Below are 20,104 nucleotides of genomic sequence, written 5' to 3'. Positions count from 1 at the left end.
TGGCCAAATGCAGGGAGAACCATCACAGTAGCCTACTGTACAGCAATAGTGATTACACTTGTTTTTTTTGTACTTACTTGCAATTGAAATTTCATTGGTCATTTGGGTGTGGGTTTTAACTTCGTAAATGTCATATGTATATTACAGTACTGTATACAAAAAATGGAAAACACATGTAAAGGACACTGAAGCAAATGCTGAATTTCTATTTCATTCTTGTACAGACTTTTGGACTCAAGAAAAAAGTGTTTTTCTATCACGACACATTTTTTTCTATCATGAAATACTGATTCATGTGTAAATTTGTCTTAAAATGTCAGGGTCGGGGACAGAACTCAAGCACAGAAACTGGAACTTGTGCAAAAATAATGTCTTTAATTAATAATAAAGCAGACAGGTTGGCGTAGGAGAAAAAACAAACAATCCGGCAGGGAGAGGAAGGTCGGGCTGGTCTTTGTACGTGGTTGATGAGCTGATCGTTAACAGGTGTGCTGATGAGTGTCAGGGGCGGGGAGAGAACTGGAGGTTGTGTCCACAAACTGAGGAAATTGAGGGTGACAAACAGAAAAACAAAACACAATCACACCCACACCGGACTATCACCGGGTGGGCGCGACAGAAAAGATAAAAGTTCCAAAGTTTTGTAATGCTCTCTGTGATGTCTCTGTCAACACTCTGTAGGTCAGAGTGTTGTGAATGACAACGTATGCTTCTGAGAGAGAACTGTTCCCAGTGTTATGGTCAAACAAGCTTCTTTTGAGACATGTATACTGTAAAATGTTTTGTTGGTTTGCGTGAGACTTGGAAGAGAGATGAACTCTTTGGCCCACCTGCTTGTTGCTAATGCAGAGTGTGTGAAGACTTTTGAAAATGTGGCTTCAGTTTCGACCAAGGCGTGTAAGCAATCGGAAGGAAAAAACTGTCGGTGGGATTTTGGGATGTGGAAGGGTGTGACAGTGTCGCACATGTTGCCTCCCTCATTATCAGGCCAGCGGCTCCGAGGAGATGGGGAGGTGGCTGGGGGTCCTGCTGGCAGAGTCAGGGGGCTCCACCCTGCCCGAGGCCCTCCACTATGACTACGTAGACGTGGACACCATCAGCAACATACAGGACGCAGCTCGACACTCCTTCCTGTGAGTGTGTTTGTGTCTGTCTGGGTCTCTGTGTGTCTGTCTGGGTCTCTGGGTCTGTGTGTGTCTGTCTGTGTGTCTGTCTGCGTCTATGTGTCTGTCTGCGTCTGTGTGTCTTGTGTGTGTCTGTCTGTGTCTGTCTGTGTGTCTGTGTGTCTGTCTGTGTGTGTGTGTCTTTGTCTCTGTGTCTGTCTGTTTATGCATGTGTCAAAGTTAGTGACAAGCTTCTAATGTTTTGAGTTCAGAACTAGTGTACTAGAGCTAACTGAGATTTGCCTCCTCCCTTCCCCTTCCTCTCCTCCTCCCCCTTTCTCACCTGCATCTTCTTCTCTCTTCCTTCCCCTTCCTCTCCTCCTCCCTTCCTCATCTGCATCTTCTTCTCTCTTCCTTCCCCTTCCTCTCCTCCTCCCCCTTCCTCATCTGCATCTTCTTCTCTCTTCCTTCCCCTTCCTCTCCTCCTCCCCCTTCCTCATCTCCCTCTTCTTCTCTCTTCCTTACCCTTCCTCTCCTCCTACCCCTTCCTCATCTCCCTCTTCTCCTTCCTTGTCCTCCTCTCTCTTCCTCTTCCTGTCCAGGTGGGCTACTTCCTCGAGTGGCACATCCACAGACTCCAGGACGTACGATGACGTCCCGTACGAGAGCATTCTGGTTGGGATGCTTTATCTCTCTCTCTCTCTCTCTCTCTCTCTCTCTCTCTCTCTCTCTCTCTCTCTCTCTCTCTCTCTCTCTCTCTCTCTCTCTCTCTCTCTCTCTCTCTCTCTCTCTCTCTCTCTCTCTGTTTGGGTGTGCATGTGTGAGTGTGTGGGTATACGTGTGTATGTGTGTGTTTGTGTCTTGTCTGTGTTTGTGTGTGTGTCTGTATGCGTGTGTACGTGTTTGTGTTTTCCTTTTTCTCCCACTGGATATCATCTGTGTGCTGATCTCCAGGGTTAAGGAGTAGGCGGTCAATGTGTGTGTGTGCAAGCCTGTACATGTTTTTCAGTGTGTGTGTGTGTGTGTGTGTGTGTATGTTTGTGTGAATGCAAGTCATGTGTTTGTGTATGAGTGTGTGTGTGTGTGTATGTGTGCACGAGTGAGCGTACTTGTGTGTGTGAAAGTGTGTGTGTGCGTGAGCGAGCGTGCATGTGTGTGTGCGCGCGCGCGTGTGTGTAGTTCAAGGCGGTCAATCCCATCCCTCCCACGGCCCTCTGGGAGATCTCCGAGGTGAGGAGAGGAGGAGCCGAGGATGATGCGGACAAGCTGTTTTGTCTCTCTCTCTTTCTCTGTTGCTTCTCCACTCAAGACAAGATTCCATGGAGTCAACCACTTGGTCTGCAGGGGGCAACAATCTCTGAAACAAACTGCAGCTTGTTTTGCAACATGAGAGTGATCTATCTCTGTTGTTCTCTTATCTGTTCCCTCCCTTTCTCTCTCTGTCTCTCTCTCTTTGGGCCCTCTCCTCCGCTCTCTGTATCTCTTCCTATCTCGCTCCCTGCTCCCCCACTCGCTCTTCTCTATCTCTCTTCTTTCTCCCCCCCTCTCTGTCCCTCTGTCCTCCACCCCCGGAGCAGCAGGGGGCACCAGAGGCCAGGCCGGCGCAGGTGAAACGCCACGCCTCCTTCTCCAGCAGAGACGCAGAGAGGGAAGAGCCACAGGTCACCGTCAAGAGACACGCCTCCCAAGGTCCCCAGGGTCAGCCAATTAGACACAGGCTTACTTGTAATTGCTTGATGGACAAATGTTGATTAAGAAATGCATCGGTGACAAATGGATAAAGAAACATATTGGTTCATTGATTGACAAATTAATTTCACGTAATACATTTCAACATTCGTGAATATATTTAGATTCATTGGTTAATTGATTGGTTTGCTGATTGACTGATTGACTGATTGACTGATTGACTGATTGTAGATGTGAACCAGTATGGGAAGTACGGGAAGACGAGGGCGGAGGAAGATGCTCGGAGGTACCTGAGGGAGAAGGAGGAGCTGGAGATGGAGAAGGAGGCAATCAGACAGGCCCTGAACACCCTGCGCAGCCAGAGGAGGGAGGCCAGAGATCAGCTGAAGACTCTCACAGGTGGGAGGGTCTGCGTGGGGCTGAATAGATTACTGGCGCCACCTACTGGCCACAGTACAGCAGTGTCCTTCCCTAAACCTCAGGAAATGTTATAGAGAACCCCATGTGTTGCTCTGTGGTGTTGAATAGCCGTGTGTGTTTGTGTGTTTGTGTTTGTGTTTATGGGTGTGTTTGTGTGTGTGTGTATTTATGTGCCTGTGTGTGTATGTGTGTGTGTATGTACATGCCTGCTTGTGTACGTGTGTGTGTGTGTGTGTGTGTATGTGTGTGTGTGTGTGTGTGTGTGTGTGTGTGTAGGTAAGCAGCAGCAGGCGGCAGAGCAGCGTGTGACCCAGCTGGAGGAGGCGTGTCGGGGGAAGGAGGGCGAGCGTGTCGATCTGGAGCTCCGCCTTTCAGAGGTTAAGGAGAATCTAAAGAAGTCACTGGCTGGAGGGGTGCTGGGCCCGCCCACTGACAACAAACCAATCAGCAAGGTGCCTCAATACAACTCTTCCTATGTGACTTTTCGGGTTGCTAAGTGAGGAGGTAACCACGGTGACAACCCATGACCTCTGCCCCCCAGGTGCATGTGAGGAAGGTGGAGAATGTGTACAGCGAGTCGACCACACCTGTCAACTGTGCAGCAGAGATGAAGAAACGACCCCCTTCTCTCTACGCCTCCTCCAGAGGCAACGTCATGCAGAAGGCCAAGGTGAATACATCTGACAGTGTGTGTGTGTGTGTGTGTGTGTGTACATGTGTGTGTTCTCTCATGCATCCTTGTTTTCACAGGAGTGGGAGTCGAAGAAGGGGACCTAGCCCGACATACAGAAGGACGTGTGAAGGAGGAGAGCTGGTGTGACATGTTTTCTGATCAGACATGGCGGAGTTTGAGTGGAGTAGGAGAAGGAAGAGAAGAAAGAGGAGAAAAAGGAGGTGCAGAAGTTAACCCCCTGGGTGGCATATGAACCAGCAACCCTATCTTCCTCTTCCCTAGTTTCTACCCTAGCATTTACCCTAGCCTCCACCCTAGTGTCTACCCTAGCCTCTACCCTATTCTCTACCCTAGTTTCTATCCTAGCCTCTAACCAACCTCCTGTCCCAGTAAGTTTGGGTCTGGACCTGGTCTGTCTGGGTTATGTAGGCATAAACCACATCACTCCTGCTGGATCTGCTGAAGGACTGAAGGAGTAATTGGTTGAATTCGCTCCTCGAGTTGAAATACCACCCTCACCATCGACAAGCTAGCTTGTCGGTGGGCTATAGCTGGCAAATGCAGTGTTAATATAGGTGGTCATCACGTTTTTAAGTGATTAGATCCCAGCAGTGGGCAAGAGAGGGAAGCGATTCTACCCACAAACCTGTTACGTCAGCACACTCTCTGTCTGTGACTGGTAACATGTACAGGATGTATATAAGTTATTAAATGGCTTGTTTCGTGGTTCAGTGTTTGATGGTTTTGGTTGTTACTGTCAGGTGTAGTGTCAGGTTGTAATGTGTCAAGACTGTGGAGCTATTAGAAATGACCTCATTAGCCTGTAATGCCTCTGTAATGCGTGGACTTGGACTGAGATTAGTTGGAAATGTGAATATGCCTGTTGGATATGAATATGTATGGTCATCATGCATATGTCGGGGTCAGGATAACAAAGGGACAAGGAATGTTGGAATACGTTTTGTGCTGTTATGTAACAAAGAAGATATTTAACCTGAAGGTTACTATAAAGTAAACAGTGGATATTAGATATTGATGGTAGATAACAATTTTAACTTTTCTGATTCACAAACTAATACTTTTATAATACAGATTTCCTATTTAAAACCCTATTTTTTAATAATGCAGCTGCAGAGCCAATAGGAAAGCAGATAAAGCATGATAGACAGCTGTGTCAAATACAGCTTTCTTTGGGAATGTGAAACTAACTGTTGCCTAACAATTGATTTGTCCTGATATGTCACACTGTCTGAATTTGTTGTTATATATGACTTTTGCACTTTACTGTTATTATTATGAATAAAAAAAACCTTATTCAAAAGCTCAGACATTTGGATTGTTTATTGACTTGCACAAACACACACAGAGAAACCCTACATATAATACTATGTAGATCTTTATTGTCCACTCCGCATAGTGGTATAACCCACATGAAGGTCACATTGGTATCAGTGCCAAAGATTGATTCATACAGAACTAAAAAGGTCGATCCAAACATGTAAAGTGCATATAATCACCTTCAAATAAGTGCATTATGTTGAATAGAAAACATTCTAAATATATACTTTAGAATTTTCACTTTCATATAATCTTTTGGGTAACACTTACATTCCAAACATATAAGTTTAAAGGCAAAAGTACCAGAACAGGTTCAGGACTGTTCTGGAGAATCAACACTAATCAGAACCTTTCAACCCCTTCCCCTGCACTGCCACAGCGATACCCACAAGGGCATGGCGAATGGTGCGTCCATGGAGGATGTACCCTTCCTGCTTCACCACTGCGATGGTGGAGGGCTCCACCTCCTGGTGGGTAGGTGTGTGGCAGACAATCTGGTGCTGGTAGGGGTCATACTTGGACCCTATTGGCTGCATCTTTTCCAGGCCGTGCTTGATGAAGACCTCCTGAAGCCTGGCCCGGACTTGGGCCAGCTGCCTGGACACCCTACCGGTCTGGTCCTGGTCCACCTCCAGGCCCTCTCTCCGTGCTTCTGCAGTGATACGGTCCAGGCTCTGGCCTTCATCTTTTCCCCCCTGTGAGTGTGCAGTAGTCTGACTCATATCCCCCTGCTTATTGGTAGTGGATTGGTCATGACCCCCATGTACCTCTTTAGTGGTCTGCTCCAATAGGTCAACTACATCCACCAGGTCCCGGCAAAAGCTCTGGATCCCTGTGGGAGAGGAGTGGAAGATACCATGTTATTATTCAGAAGAGAGGAGGCTTTTTATGGCCATGCTGGAGAGAGAGTGCTTAAGTCAAGGGGTATTTAGGGCACATTTCTGGAGAGAAGGCTAGGTCAAGGGGTATTTTGGACCTACCTTTGTCTGCCTCAGAGGAAGAGAGCTAATAGGATAACGCTGACATGGAACTGCCTTATTTGTGATTGAGACTGTTCACTTCTCTGCTTGTTTTACTGACCATAACTCAGAGACACTTTGCAACTGACAATATCAGTGTCTTTGATCTAATCATTATTCTTGCCTGGTGTTACTTCGCTCCCCTGTCAGTTGACTGACAAATACTATACAAATCCCAGAGCTCAGTCAAAGTCACACTGTTGGTGCAGGATGAACTCTTTTTCCCTCAGGCCTCACCAAACAACTTGGCGTCCTCTACAAACTTTTGTGTTCTTCTGCGGACCAAGTCAGAATCGGCCATGGCTCTGTTGTATTGCTCCTGCAACACAAAATAACCACACAGATGTTAAATGCTTGTGTGATGTTTGGTTTAAATGCTGTATGACAGTTACAAGTCAGTGATGGGGTTTTGTGACACACATAAATGTTTCATTTTAAGAGACAGCAGAAAACTAAATGAAATCGATATTACAAATCACATTTAACTAACATTACTTTACAAAAGAACATTGAAGAATCGGTAGCAGACAGTATAAACATCCACAAACTACATATATGTTTGTGTGAGAGGCATGTTTCTTACCGTGAGGTCTCTGACCTGCTTCTCCAGCTGGCAGGCTTTGACCTCTAGAGCCCTGACCCGACTCCATGGCAGGCCGAGGTCATCTGTGGGGTCATTGCCATAACAACTATCACCTTTGCTGCTCTGTTTTGCTGCAGAGCTGTAGGTGCTAATAATAGAGATGGAAAAAGAGAGAGGAGGTAGACGTAGTAAAAGAGACAGATTCAGGGTGAGATGTACAAAGAGAGATGAAGGTAGAGATGTAGGGCGAGAGGGAAACAGAGAGAGTTGCAACAAACACTGACAAGCAACATTTCTTGAATGGAGTGTTATGGTGGAGGATTTTGTAAAATAGGTATGAGGTTAGTAGGAGTAAGTCTCATCATCCCCCCCAAAACATAAAAACCACTAGAGACTACATAGATACATTATACACATGGGGCGGCTGGTATAAATAGGCTAACAGGGCTAAGCCCTCTCTATCTTTTACAATTAAGTTGAGATTTTTTGTTTAAAAAAAACATAAATAAATAAAAAAACCTTCTAAATGGGCTAAATAGGTATGGGATCTAAATGGTCATATTTTTTCCGGCCCAAATGCATCAGCTACCGTTCATCTTCATAGTGTGTGACAGGTTTTGAGGCCTGCCCCCTTGGTTTGCTACTAGTTTGGGCTAAATTAATTCAGCCCAAAGGCCACTGACTTTTGACCAATGACAGCCGGGGTGCTACTGTGCAAGAGTGGGACTTGTGAATGACAAATGTCTGGCACGCTCTCATGATGTGTTGCCTATGTGGGCTCAATGAATTCAGCCCACAGAGGCTGTTTTTTGACAGCGGTATAGACAGTCAGGTGCTAGTGGAGCTGTGTGTGATAGAGTGGGGAACGTGATTGTGGAGATGGATGGTGTTAGAATCATTTTGGATCAGGTGGATCTTTTACTTTGTCATCCCTTTTCTTTGTAATCTTTAGAAGAAAAGGTAGAAAGATGAGGTAAGACATGGGGCACACCGTCCAAAGGTTAAAATAACTAAAAATGACAAATTTCACAATTGTACGTTTTGTCGAAGTTGGTAGGAAAGAAAGGATTGGCTAAGGGCAGTCTAGCTAAAAATGAGCTTTTCTGTTTCCAGTGCTTGCTTTTTGGTTTGTCATTGTCCCCAAATCAATATCAAGATTTTAACAAATGGATTAGCCATATGTGTTGCCTACTGTCGTGTCGGCTGCAGCCTGGTTGAAGTAAAATTAATCAGGCTATTCTTGAGGTTACTCATCTATCGTAGCTTATTGTTGTAGAGAACTCATAACAAGGTAGGCTATATAATTTTGTTGTTGCAACTTATCTCGGATGTATTTCTGCATTTGCTGCAGCGTGAACTATTGGTGAATGAATAGCCTACTCTTTTTTAGCCCAACCACCCAATATCACCACCTCCTGTCACTGTATACACATATTACATTTATTATATATTATATGGGGGGGTCAGATGGCTGAGCGGTTAGGGAACCGGGCTAGTAATCTGAAGGTTGCCAGATCGATTTCCGGCCATGCAAAAATGATGTTGTGTCCCTGGGCAAGGTGCCAAAATGACGTTGTGTCCCTGGGCAAGGCACTTTGCCCTACTTGCCTCGGGGGGAATGTCCCTACTTACTGTGAGTCGCTCTGGATAAGTCTGCTAAATGACTAAATGTATATGTATACTTCATATGCATAATAATCAGTACACTACAGCATTACATTACAACACTGAAGTGCATTTGGGTACCACTGTCTTTCCACAGGCGGTCAGTTTGCTGAACAGCTGACGCACTCATTTGAATTTGCCATTATGTTACGTGACGTTATCTGTACTGTATGTATATAATATCTATGAATATGTATGTAATGTATATGACGCATAGCCTACACGTCTATAAAGGTTTTTTATGGTTTTGTTGTATTTTAGGGATGACGTCAGTGTTAACCCAAAGAAAGCCTGAGCACATGTATTTCTGTATTTTTAATACATATGACAATAAAGTTAAACTTTGACTGCTCTTATCTAAATCTCTACATCGTCTTTTTTTTAGACTAAGCACTTAGAAACTAGCATTACTGTAACATACCTCCTCCTATTAGGTCAACCAATTTGCGCCATCAACCCCCGGCCCCCTGTTGTAAAGGAATGTAGCCTACTGTATTGCTCAAACACAGTTTCTTGAGAATGCTTGTTAGATTAGCAATGCAGTAGCCTAAAGTAAATAAGTAAGACTTAATTTATACATTGTACAACATTACAGAACCACATGACTTGCAACGGGGAGGGGTATGGACAAGCAGCATCTGGACCTGAAGCAAAGTGAAAATCGTATCGTTGGGGACAAAGAAGTGCAACAGTACAACTAGTTTATATGTAATTTGCCCAATATCTCCTCGGCAATCTTAGTTACGAACGAGTGGACAACGTTCATATTCATATCTGTATCGTACTACTTTCATTGAACAGTCTTGAGATGTCCAAATCAGCCACGTCAGAAAGAGGGAAACTTTGACTAACCTGAAATGACCCCATATCCAGTGCCTTAATCTGTAGACAACGGCTAGAGTAGCTCTACTGCTGCAGATATTATAGATGGTCATCATCCTTCTGAAACTCACTTCAGAGATTACATTCTAGCTTCGAATCTGTTGAAGGGGATTGGATCACACTAACGTTTTAGTCACAATCCGCAAATGCCATAACTTGTAAAATGTTCACACGCACTTGATCAACGTAATTGTACGTCATGCACTGCGTAGCGCATGTGCACGCATCCAGGAAGTAAATGTGATTCAAGAAGTCAACATTTGGAGGGTTACAGCTCGCTCACATTCTCACAATACGAGCCTAGGTAACTACTGTCTTTTTAGCAATATAATCTTATCATAGCCTTGTTTGTCTTATGTTGGTGTGATTTAAATAAATAGTTGGAATTGTTACTGTAACCACTACCAGCCAGTCAGGAGGCTAGCTTGTCTCTTGGAAAATAAAATGCTGTGTTTGATGTTGCTATGGTAACGTTCTTTTCAGAACTTTCTCAAGAGGTCCAAGTAGCTAGTGTCACTTTCTACCCGGCTGAAATAACACTAAAAAATGCGTGGAACTTAACTAAAAGCGTCATAAGAACGTTGCTCAGTTAACCTGTCAGGTCTTACGAAACGTATTTAGCTAAGTAACTAAAGTAGCATTCATTCATTCGTTGTTGTTTTATTACTTCTCAGAAAAATGGTCCAGATGCACGTTAAGCACGGTGATGAGAGCCAGTTTCTGTTTAACACCACCGTGGATGTCCCGGTAGAAACGGTCATCCAGCAAGTCGCTGCCATCTACAACGGGAGACTGAAAGTTGACAGGATATGCTCCGGTCGGTGACTGTGAAACCTGAACTGAAATGATTGTTTACTAATCATTAACTCGCAACAACGTCGCTGCGACTCAACAAGCTAACTTACCTAGCTAAATCCATTCTTATCTTCCCCAGAAATATCAGAGCTAGCGGATCACGGAACCACTCTGCCGCCCAACATGCAGGGGCTGACTGACGAACAGTTGGTGGACCTGAAACTGAAGGACGAGTGGGAGGAGAGGTGTGTGCCCAGTGGCGGAGCGGTTTTCCAGAAGGACGAAATCGGGAGGAGGAACGGGCACGGTGGGAACCAGACGAACGCTTGAAGCGCATGCATGGATATCTACAGACACAAACGTGTTCACTCACTTTACACATCGCAAGCTTAGAGTGATGGTGATAGTAGACTGAGTTTGCATCGAAGCCTGTAGACCTGACACTATCCTAAAACTGTTTCTCCGACTAGCGCCGAATGACAAGATGAAGGGGGTGCTAACTAAAACGATGGAAGAGGCCAAGGCACTCATCTCAAAAGTGAGTAACCCTCCCGCCAGATGTTGCTGTAAACTAGCTTGTGTTTCTCTTGTGAATAAGACTAGTCAACTCACAACCTGAAACAGACAAATGTGTCGGGTTGTTAATTTTTTTCCTTTTTTTCATATTTTTGTGTTTGTCTTGGTTGTTTATCAAGAAACAAGCCCAGGCTAATGTATGCGTTACTATGGAGATGGTGAAGGAGGCCCTGGACCAGTTAAGAGGCGCAGTCATGATCGTGTATCCAATGGGCTTGCCCCCCCATGATCCAATCAGGATGGAGTTTGAGAACCAGGAAGACCTTTCTGGAACGCAGGTGACTACAAAACACTATTATGGAAATAAATATCCTAATGTCCCATGCAATGCAAATTGTATTTGTTGACTGCCCGTGCTTTCATGTGTACATGTGTTTCCTCAATGGGGGAGGGGCGGGGTAGTGTCAGACCTTTAAGACCTGTGTTCTGGATCACACACCATCTGTTTCTAACCACACATAAGTTTTCTTTCAATTGCTTACATGCATTGGTCTAAACTCAAGCCAAACTCAAGCCCCTTTTTACATTTACATTACATTTAGTAGACGCTCTTATCCAGAGCGACTTACAGTAATTACAGGGACATTCCCAGAGGCAAGTAGGGCAAAGTGCCTTGCCCAAGAACACAACGTCATTTGACACAGTTGGGAATCGAACTGGCAACCTTCTGATTGCTAGCCCGATTCCCTAACCGCTCAGCCACCTGACTCCCTATCTTATACTTTTTCAAAACTCCTCACACAGTCTGCAGTTACCCTTTTATCTGTTTGGTTCTGAGACAAAAAAACTGCAGAAATTACAATCAGCTGTGTTTCAAATGATTCAATATTGTTAAATTATATATTAAGTAAATATATTGATTTTTAAAATAAATTTCTGTCTGGTTACTGCAGAAATGCACAACATTTGCAATAGTTCATGTATTTTGGAAAATGCGGTCATTGAATGCATTTTGTGTGAATGCAATGACAAATGAGTCATAGTTTGGTCCATGTACACTATGTTTTGCTGACTGAGAAGAGTTTTGAAAACATGGCTTCAGTTTTGACCAATTCATCCTAGCAATCGAAAAAAACTGTAGTTTTACATCGATTTCTCTGTGTCTGCCTCTTCTCTCTCTTTCATTCACTTTCCCTTCCCTCTCCCCCCTCCTTCCCCTCTCCCCCCAGGCCTCCCTCCAGGTGATCCCAGAGGAGGAGTGCCAGCTGTGGTGGGCAGCCAAGGAGCTGCAGAGGGGCAAGAAGCTGCTGGACTACCTCGGCAAAAACGACAAGACCAAGATAGTAGTCAAGATCCAAAAGGTGAGGCCTCCACCACCCTCTCCTGTCTGTCTGGACCACACATCCCTATGAATTTGTTTTGTGCATCTTTGGGCCATGTTTTTTGGCGAGTTGGGATCAATTCTGTTACAACTGAGTACAATCCAGATGTTTACACACTCACCTTTCAAAGCTACACCAAATGCCCCAAAACAGCTTCTCCTCATTTGAATCCAAATGTGATTGAAATTGTTTTGACTAAAATGTAGAAGCATTGAATCGATTTAAAGTGAGATGGGACATATTTAAATTCAGTCTGATTGCGTTGCGAAACCTTGACGCAGTGGAAAGTGAACCCTCTCAATGTCCACTGACCTGTGAGCTCATGTCCTGCTGTTCCCTCCAGAGAGGCCAGGGGGCGCCGGCGAGGGAGCCGCTGGTCAGCGAGGAGCAGCAGAAGCAGATGATGATGCACTACTACCGCAGACAGGAAGAACTCAAGGTGAGTTCCTGACGTGACAGACCATATTCTCAACCTTCATTTGCTATTCGACATTAAACTTTATACTAAAACACTCAAACATTTACATCTCTCTAATAATGCCAGGAATCTCTGTTTGTGTGTCTACATTTGATTCCCATGATTATCAGGAGAACCGGGCACTTTGCAAAGTTCAAATTTCCGCAAGTGTCCTTTTAATAATTCAAAGGAGTGCAGTCCCGCGATTGACGTTATTCAGATCAGCATTTCAACATTTAAAAAAACAATCCCCATATTTCATGTGCCTCCACGGGCATCATGGGAACTCATCCCAGCCCCTTCAGTCTGATTGGTCCCAGCCAATTCATTCTGATTGGTCCTCTAGTCATCCCTTTCCGCCTCACCATGACACACTTCAGGACCCACACAGTGCTGAGCTGCACTAAGCTAGTTTCGCGAGCCGAAACAATGTGGATATAGCAAGCCGGAAACAGGCATTATTCATGTCAGTGCAAAACAGAAAATCAGAGACAATTTTACTGATGAAATACTGACTACCAAACTTAGAAAACGTTTTGAAGATATTTAAAATGGATGGTTTATTTCAGTAGGTATAGCTGGATGGTTATTAGCTACAGTTATTTTGCAGTGCTGACTGCTATCATAACTTTGAATCAGAATGCTTTCAAAGGTTCTTTTATGGATGAAATGCTGTCTAGCTAACACAACAACAATATAAAGCGGATACTCAGTATATTAACAGTAAATAAAACATTAACTGGCAGATTGGTATGGTTCCCAGGCTATAGCCAGTTTCTTAATCCCTAAAATATACCTCCTCTCTCTTTCTGTCTTCACCCCCCTTTTCACCGCCCCTCCATCTCTATCCCCCTCACTCTCCACCCCCCTCTTTCTCCATCCCCTCCCTCTCTATCCCCCCTCCCTCTCCACCCCTTTTCCTTACTATCCCCCTTACATTTCTTACCTAAATGTATGTCTTTACTGATGTCAAAACTACCTGCACGTCATTGCAAATGTTCACAAAACTCTCAACACCAAATCAACGACGACATTATAATCACCAGCGTGCATCACGGATATGGGCATTATTCCTACCACTTAAGCCTCCTTTGGTTGGTTTCTTAAGGCGTGGATATAGTGACAGGAACAATGTGGGTTAGGGTTAGGGTTATCCTACAAATTTTGTAACTGTCGTCACCAGCTGCATCACAGGCACTGCACAATCTATCTATAACAATTTTATCACAGACACTGTGCCTTATCTCTAGTTCAACTAATCTGTATGTGTGTGTGTCACTGGCATCTTAATCACCAACTGCATCATGGGCACTGTGCATTAGTACATTAGATACCACAGTTTACCCAAGTCTTCCATTTCACTATTGACTGTTCGTTTGTGTGTTGTTTGTATGTTGCACACATTAAATATGTTTGTTTGTTTCTCGTTCTGTTGTAGAAACTGGATGAGGCGGAAGATGACAGTCACTTAAATTCTGATTGGTCGGACAGACAGGCCTTAAAGAGACAGTTCCAGGGCCTCACCAACATCAAATGGGGCCCTAGATGAACAACAGCAAATAGATCATTACTGCGTTGATCTATAACCACTGAATCCAATTGTGCTACAGCCTTCTGTGTGCAGCTAGCAATGCCTTAACAGAATGGACAGCCATACTCTGACTCTAAATGACTTTGGTACATTACATTTCTGGTCACTGTTTATACTCATCTTTATTTAAGCCATTCCCAGAAGACAACATTATACTGATTTCACAACAATGTCAATAAACTAAAACAACTGTGCCTGTAGTCCATACTTTTTTCTGGGTGTTCTGGTGTTCATACAACTTATATTGAGTTCTAGGTTCCTACACTTGAGGGTTTTGAATCTGAACTTTTTGGGTGACTCGGGTGCAGGCCCTAGGCCTGCAGAGAAGAAGGAATGACTCAGAGTTTGGATCAGGCCCACAGAGAAGGATGCTACACCTTTCCTCTCTTTGTCCAGGCTTCTTGCACACTTGTCGTGGAAACCCAACACTGTTTAACTCTCGGAAGTTGGGTGGATCCAAAGAGGAGGTGGTGTTCTAGAGTTCTCGCTATGAGCGTTCCAGAGAGGAGGACAAGGGTAAAATGTTATGGAAAAAAGTTACAGATCTTTCCCTTCAGGGAAGAAGACCAATGTATGTTCCAAGGAACATTTCCTCAACAAACTGTAAACAACACCCACACAAATTGTTCTGCACATAAATGCCTTGATCCAGAGCATCAGAACCAGGATGTCAGTGATGAATGCGGGAATATCAGTCAGGTTGCCACGGAATCCCAAGTTACCACATTCAATTGGCTGTTCCGTTCAGGTAGGCGTTCATCCGGATCTCCTGGATGACCAGCTCTCTCCTCTCTATCCTCTCCAACTGCTCTGCTGCCTCAGTAGTATAGGCCACCTCCTCCCAGCAGTACATTGGCTTCCTGTCTGAGTCTGACAGCAAGGAGCAGTCCGTTTCATCCTCTTCCTCGCTACTGTGTGTCTGGCTGGGAGTCTCGACTTTGTGCTTCTGGTGTCTACAAGAGCGCCCTCTGCAGGAGACTCTGGCAGACACAGCGAGCAGGGTGAGCAGCAGACCCACACACACGCTGGAGGTGAAGAGCAGCGCTGCAGTCTCTGGGTGCTCTGGAAGACAGTAGGACATGTTACAACTTGGATAGTTGGATACGTGTGTTTTTCCAGCATGTGTGTATTGGTGTGAATGTGTGTGTGTGTACCTTTAATGTAGCCATAGGTCATGAGGGAGTTGCTCATCATGACAGCAGAGTTGTCTGGTCGTCTGGAGCCCTTGGGATGAGTAGCCAGGTCTGAAGGGGAGGCTGTCAGAGGATAACAACAGGTTAACAACTGTTGTCACAGAGTAGATACAGTCCATATTAATGTACATATCACTATATAGTTTGGTGTTATTATATCACAGTGTATTTTGATAAAAATGTAGATATTAAGGCCTATTCTGGAGTTAGTGTGAATATCACAGTGTAGTGTGGTGCTAGTGTAGATAAAAATGGGTTGTTACACTCCTGGATCCCTGCTCCTGAAGGTGAGGTGATCCTGATAATGTCTGGGTCTGCCTCTCTGACCAAGGTCTGTGGGGCTGTTGGAGGACAGGGGTGGGGGTAGAGATGGAGGGGGATAGAGAGGGAGAGGGGTAGAGAGGGAGGGGGGTGGAATGTGAGTGACGGTAGAGAGTGAGGGGAATGGAGAGGGAGGGGGTGTAGAGAGGGAGGGTGTAGACAGAGTAGTGGGGTAGATAGGGGGTAAAGAGAGAGGGAAGGGGGATAGCGATGAGGTGGAGGGGCGGTGAAAAGGGGGGTGAAGACAGAAAGAGAGAGGAGGTATATTTTAGGGATTAAGAAATTGGCTGTAGCCTGGGAACCATACCAATCTGCCAGTTAATGTTGAATTTACTGTTAATGCATCAACAAATTTTTTATGCATCTGGAGTCTGGCCACCCTCCCCTTCAAACATATTTCGCTCCAAACAGAATCTGGTTGGGCCAATCAGAATTGTTTATCTAATTCTGTGTTTAATATGATGACTATACAAGAGTGCCTTTGAGGCATTTTGGTAAACAACCAAGATGACGTTTCCTGGCTCTGATTTGTGGTATTGTATCTTTCCAATTTTATCTAATTGCATGAAGGATTTTGGTCTGTGCCCGTTAACCATTACTGCCCTTTGACCTTTCATCGAAAATGAACTGAGTTTCTGGACCCATTTGCAAATAGCCAAACTTGCTATGTGTTTCTAGAAGTACACCCCCCTCTGTGGGTTCCTCTCGTTTTTTAGAGGACTAGCCTACAGACAAACACACACAAACACAGTGTGCTGTCTGGTAACTCAGCATCCAGGAAAGCTGGTATTGTTTAGTGTATAAATGCAGCAGATTGTGCCCATCAAAGCACATTTCAGCACTAAGCTCAAGTCAAATCCCCAATGACGTTTCTCATAACAAAGTCAGTCGATGACCTTACACAAAAGCCTGGCATTCGGATCAATCGTAGGAAGTTGAACAGGAAATCCGCTGAGGGCTCCAGAAGCAAAGCCAGAATTCTATTTTTCTCTCTGTGTTGTTGGCACTAATAACAATACTAACTCATTCCTTAAGTCCCAAACATGCACTGCAACCTAAAATTCTATGGTCTCACATTACCAGGCACCACACTAAGTATCATTCTAATTTATAGTTTAAAGTTTCTTTCAAAGACCATCTCTACTTCCACTATATAAATATGTAAAAACATTCCTGTTCTCAATTTAATTATTAAAGTTATAAAATAATCTGTTGTTCAAACAATAATTAGTTCTAAGAGTAATAAAAACCACTTTCCATTTCTCAGTTGTTCTGTATTTACACTTGGGCTTTCCACAATATGAACTTATTGTGTGGCATATTGCCTCACAATAAACATCTGCAAAATGAATAAAATGTCCAACATAGGAGTCGTACCACAGGAGTAGAGTACCATCAGGTACTTCCTGGTTCCTGGAAAGCAGGGGTCTCTGAAGGTCTGGTTGTTGACTGCCATCTCACACCTTTGTGTGTTGTGGCAGGCCCGTGACACTGCATGCACAGCCTCGTGGTTCCAACAGTCTACAACACACACAGAGACACACGTTCAGCCCACTGTGTGTGTGTGTGTGTGGGGGGGGGGGGGGTTGTCACCAAAATATATCCGCATGTGGTGTATGTGAGTTTTTGTATGAACAGTTCATGCATGTGTGTGGGGTGTATATTTGTGTGCTGACTATTTTATTGTAAGGACCTCAAGTCCCTCAACTAGTAATCTCAGGAACATTTAACTTGTGAGGATTTTTGTTGGTCCTCAAATGTTATTTCTATGGGTTAATTAAGGGGCTTACGGTTAGTATAAAAAAATGTGTGTTGGGGTTAGGGATAGTTTTAGGTTTAGTACTGAATTGTGAGTCCTCAAAATTACTGTATTAATGTGTGTGTAATAAAAACATAAGTGAAAGTGAGAAGGTGACTCACCGAAAGGGGATGGTTCAGTTGGGTGGGTGGGGCATGTGTCCTGCTGGCCCCGCCCCCTCCCGTAGATGGCAGCATAGACCAGGAGCACCTTGGGGGGCTTACAGCGCAACAGCAACCTGCCCTCCTCACATACAACCAGGCTCTTATGTTCTGCTGAACAGAGGAGAGAGACAATGTGTGTGTGAATGTGTGCATGAGTGTGTGGGTGAGTGAGAGAGTGCTTTCTTTTTCTTTCTCTTCACTTCATGCAAGCCCAGTGAGGCCCACAGGCTACTTTAAGAAAAGACCACAGATAAAGGAGAGAAGAGAGCGATGAGAACAGAAAAGAGAGAGGAGAGAGGCTGGGAGGAGTCTGAGGTACTCACTGGGCTTGCACATGTAGGTTACACTGAGGTACTTGGGGGTTTCTGGACAGGGGTCTCTCCCAAACACCTGGTGGTTGACTGGGAGCTGGCAGGATCGGAATCCCTCACACTCTGAAAGCACCTTCTGAACCAGGCAGAAAAACACACTTTATCAAAACTATACATTCAAATGACAATTGAGTCCCAGATTGCCTCATCTGAGTTGGCTGCTCTGGTTGATAGCCTAAATTTGCTTACACTAACACACATATCTTTAATGGATATGTGTAGCCTAATCATTAAATGATTAATCCATTTGTGAATTAATTTGAGGATGAAAATGAAGTCAGGATTTCTAACTCGTGTTTAATGCTCAGGTTAAGTTGTTACAGTAGGTTACGTCTGTCTGTATGAATCACTGTTAGAGCGAGGTTACAACACTAGTCATTGTACCACCCCCAACCAACCAAACCCTACTAAAAAGACGCGCCTGCAATGCAGTAAGAGTCGAGCAGTTGTGGTTGGCTGCAACTGCGTCCGCGCCTTCCCTGGGATCGCTGGAGCAGAAATCAGAGTCGCCGCGTCCGTAGAACGCAGACTGGATGGAGATGGTGGAGTGACGCGGACAGAAAAGACGAATTGCATGTCCTTCGCAAGCATGCGTAGAGTGGCTTGTTATTATCCTTGATAGATAGTCTGAGTGACAAAAGACATATAATCAGAGATATCGTTTATTATCTGTATTTTCATTATTACGATGTAGGCTACTTAATCCAATCACCCAATGTGAATAATCTTTGGCACATGCTTATCATTACAGTAACTGTCTTATCTACATCATCTACCATCATATCACAATCAGGCATCAGAACACATCGTAGACCTACTTGAGAAGTCAGCCAGTCCGTCTACGCGTTTAGTCCACAGGAGCACAGAGATGAAGAGAAAGTAAACAGGAGACCACATTAGCTCGTGGGAACTAGACCAGCCCGTGACTTGCATTCCCGCTGTCTGAGGTCATGTTCGGAGGCTCGCCTCCACCGCCAGGGCTTCGTAAAGGCAGGCTTGATTATCAAAGGGGGCTTGGAAGGCCACGGGACGACGGCGAGGTTCAAGAGGACTCGTAAAAGTTAGAACCCGAAGTCACACTTCCTCATCTGCTGAATACGTCCGACTTCGTCTTATCACGCCTGATAGTTATCCCAAGTGGTCTATGGGTCGTTTAACATGTCCAAATTATTTCTGCAATCATACCTTATTGTCATTTTTTAAATTAGTCAAATATACCACACGTTCTTCCTGCCGCTGAGGGCTTCTGTTCCAAAATCGTCACATAACGCACCTCGCCAGAGTGGGAGCGGAGCTGCATTCAAAGAGGATAGAACCAGCGCAACAAGTCCCACACGTTGCTAAACAAGTACAGCGATCAGAAAGCCCATAAGGAACGTAGTCCAACACAACACGTTTTTATCCGGGTCCTGCCTTCAGAACCTCTCACAAAACAATAGGTGAACGTTCGTGGCCCGCAGGGTCATGTTTTCCACAAACAGCTGTGGTGTAATCATGTTGGGGGCGTGGCAGGCAGCGTTTAAAGGGAGGACGCTATAGCGGAGTATAGGGCCTCGCTGTGTGGGACCGCAGCAGAGGTATCAAGTGCTACAGCTCAAATGTAACATGCAGGACATTTATCGAAATATTCCTTGGTATATTTCCCCGTCTGTATATTTAAGCTGTTAAAAGGAAATATGTGAAGTGTCCTGCACCTAAACCATTCACATAGCCTACTTGGTTTAGCTTATTTAGGCTATTTACACAAACATAGTCTAAGTAAAATGTTAGATAGGCTACTTGAAAAAACGTAGAATTCTCCACAAATATAGGCTACAGAACGATAAAATAAGAAACGGCGTTGAATAAATACAGGGGCGGCGCCAGAGAAAATTTAATGCAGGTGCAGAGAGGGTGCTAGAGCATTGACATGGGGAGCCGCGCAATTATATATATATATATATATATATATATATAATATGAATACTATCAGGGCCGGAGTGGGACCCAGGGGCCGAGCCATACGTTGAACATTTGCGGCTTAACCCAAACCTAGAACCTTGTCAATGTTTTGATGTGAGCTGAAATTGAAACTTCACATTAATGCGAGTGCGCATAGATTCTTGTCATTCATTTCAGTGCTAAATCGTTTTTTTAGCTTTATG

General features: G+C 44.5%; 4 protein-coding genes across 8 annotated transcripts in view; 2 read left to right on the top strand and 2 right to left on the bottom strand.

Annotated features, from left to right (window-relative positions):
* afap1l1b (actin filament associated protein 1-like 1b) overlaps window positions 1–5,206 on the top strand; it is an 18,917-nt gene extending 13,711 nt beyond the window's left edge. The window contains exons 13-19 of one of the 2 annotated variants that reach the window (XM_084683670.1): window positions 988–1,133; window positions 1,706–1,778; window positions 2,681–2,792; window positions 3,024–3,191; window positions 3,489–3,664; window positions 3,754–3,882; window positions 3,963–5,206. In XM_084683670.1, coding sequence (XP_084539796.1) covers window positions 988–1,133; window positions 1,706–1,778; window positions 2,681–2,792; window positions 3,024–3,191; window positions 3,489–3,664; window positions 3,754–3,882; window positions 3,963–3,989 — 831 coding nt within the window. In that variant the 3' untranslated portion in view covers window positions 3,990–5,206. Of the gene's footprint in view, window positions 1–987; window positions 1,134–1,705; window positions 1,779–2,680; window positions 2,802–3,023; window positions 3,192–3,488; window positions 3,665–3,753; window positions 3,883–3,962 lie in introns of both variants that reach the window. The other variant, XM_084683669.1, reaches the window with a different exon arrangement.
* Window positions 5,207–5,208: 2 nt separating this feature from the next.
* On the bottom strand, window positions 5,209–10,412 carry grpel2 (GrpE-like 2, mitochondrial). Of its 2 annotated transcripts, none has more exons than XM_084683676.1 (4): window positions 10,278–10,412; window positions 6,826–6,973; window positions 6,480–6,561; window positions 5,209–6,055 (listed from the first exon to the last, which is right to left on the bottom strand). In XM_084683676.1, the coding sequence occupies exons 1-4, from the start codon at window positions 10,289–10,291 to the stop codon at window positions 5,562–5,564; spliced, it is 738 nt and encodes a 245-aa protein (XP_084539802.1). In that variant the 5' UTR covers window positions 10,292–10,412; the 3' UTR covers window positions 5,209–5,561. The 2 variants fall into 2 exon arrangements, with proteins under 2 accessions (XP_084539802.1, XP_084539801.1); XM_084683675.1 differs by lacking the exon at window positions 10,278–10,412 and adding an exon at window positions 9,343–9,575.
* On the top strand, window positions 9,549–14,307 carry cfap298 (cilia and flagella associated protein 298). 2 transcript variants are annotated; one of them, XM_084683673.1, is made up of 8 exons: window positions 9,549–9,676; window positions 10,047–10,189; window positions 10,307–10,474; window positions 10,638–10,705; window positions 10,863–11,021; window positions 11,913–12,044; window positions 12,409–12,504; window positions 13,961–14,307. In XM_084683673.1, exons 1-8 carry the CDS (start codon window positions 9,588–9,590, stop codon window positions 14,069–14,071), a joined length of 966 nt encoding a protein of 321 aa, XP_084539799.1. In that variant the 5' UTR covers window positions 9,549–9,587; the 3' UTR covers window positions 14,072–14,307. The 2 variants fall into 2 exon arrangements, with proteins under 2 accessions (XP_084539799.1, XP_084539800.1); XM_084683674.1 differs by lacking the exon at window positions 9,549–9,676 and having other exon boundaries at window positions 9,863–10,189.
* Window positions 14,196–19,433, bottom strand: eva1c (eva-1 homolog C (C. elegans)). Of its 2 annotated transcripts, none has more exons than XM_084683671.1 (8): window positions 18,779–19,433; window positions 18,382–18,587; window positions 17,913–18,036; window positions 17,548–17,700; window positions 17,005–17,148; window positions 15,570–15,647; window positions 15,268–15,369; window positions 14,196–15,175 (listed from the first exon to the last, which is right to left on the bottom strand). In XM_084683671.1, exons 1-8 carry the CDS (start codon window positions 18,891–18,893, stop codon window positions 14,841–14,843), a joined length of 1,257 nt encoding a protein of 418 aa, XP_084539797.1. In that variant the 5' UTR covers window positions 18,894–19,433; the 3' UTR covers window positions 14,196–14,840. The 2 variants fall into 2 exon arrangements, with proteins under 2 accessions (XP_084539797.1, XP_084539798.1); XM_084683672.1 differs by having other exon boundaries at window positions 17,548–17,697.
* Window positions 19,434–20,104: the final 671 nt, after the last annotated feature.

The sequence above is a fragment of the Hypomesus nipponensis genome, chromosome 20 (assembly GCF_054491055.1).
Source record: "Hypomesus nipponensis isolate SF chromosome 20, ASM5449105v1, whole genome shotgun sequence".
NCBI lineage: Eukaryota > Metazoa > Chordata > Actinopteri > Osmeriformes > Osmeridae > Hypomesus > Hypomesus nipponensis.
This window is presented reverse-complemented; position numbering and strand designations above follow the sequence as displayed.

Excerpts from the sequence above, each read along its gene's own strand:
- grpel2 (XM_084683675.1), bottom strand. The coding sequence starts at position 9,428 with ATGATGACCATCTATAATATCTGCAGCAGTAGAGCTACTCTAGCCGTT. Across the intron at positions 6,562-6,825 it reads AGCAGGTCAGAGACCTCACG|GAGCAATACAACAGAGCCAT; the intron begins GTAAGAAACATG and ends TTTGTGTTGCAG. Across the intron at positions 6,056-6,479 it reads AGAGGACGCCAAGTTGTTTG|GGATCCAGAGCTTTTGCCGG; the intron begins GTGAGGCCTGAG and ends CCTCTCCCACAG.
- cfap298 (XM_084683673.1), top strand. The coding sequence starts at position 9,588 with ATGTGCACGCATCCAGGAAGTAAATGTGATTCAAGAAGTCAACATTTG. Across the intron at positions 10,475-10,637 it reads CGGGAGGAGGAACGGGCACG|CGCCGAATGACAAGATGAAG; the intron begins GTGGGAACCAGA and ends TTCTCCGACTAG. Across the intron at positions 10,706-10,862 it reads CCAAGGCACTCATCTCAAAA|AAACAAGCCCAGGCTAATGT; the intron begins GTGAGTAACCCT and ends TTGTTTATCAAG.
- eva1c (XM_084683671.1), bottom strand. The coding sequence starts at position 18,893 with ATGCAAGTCACGGGCTGGTCTAGTTCCCACGAGCTAATGTGGTCTCCT. Across the intron at positions 18,037-18,381 it reads CGACTCTTACTGCATTGCAG|AAGGTGCTTTCAGAGTGTGA; the intron begins GCGCGTCTTTTT and ends TGCCTGGTTCAG. Across the intron at positions 17,149-17,547 it reads AACTGAACCATCCCCTTTCG|ACTGTTGGAACCACGAGGCT; the intron begins GTGAGTCACCTT and ends TGTGTGTTGTAG.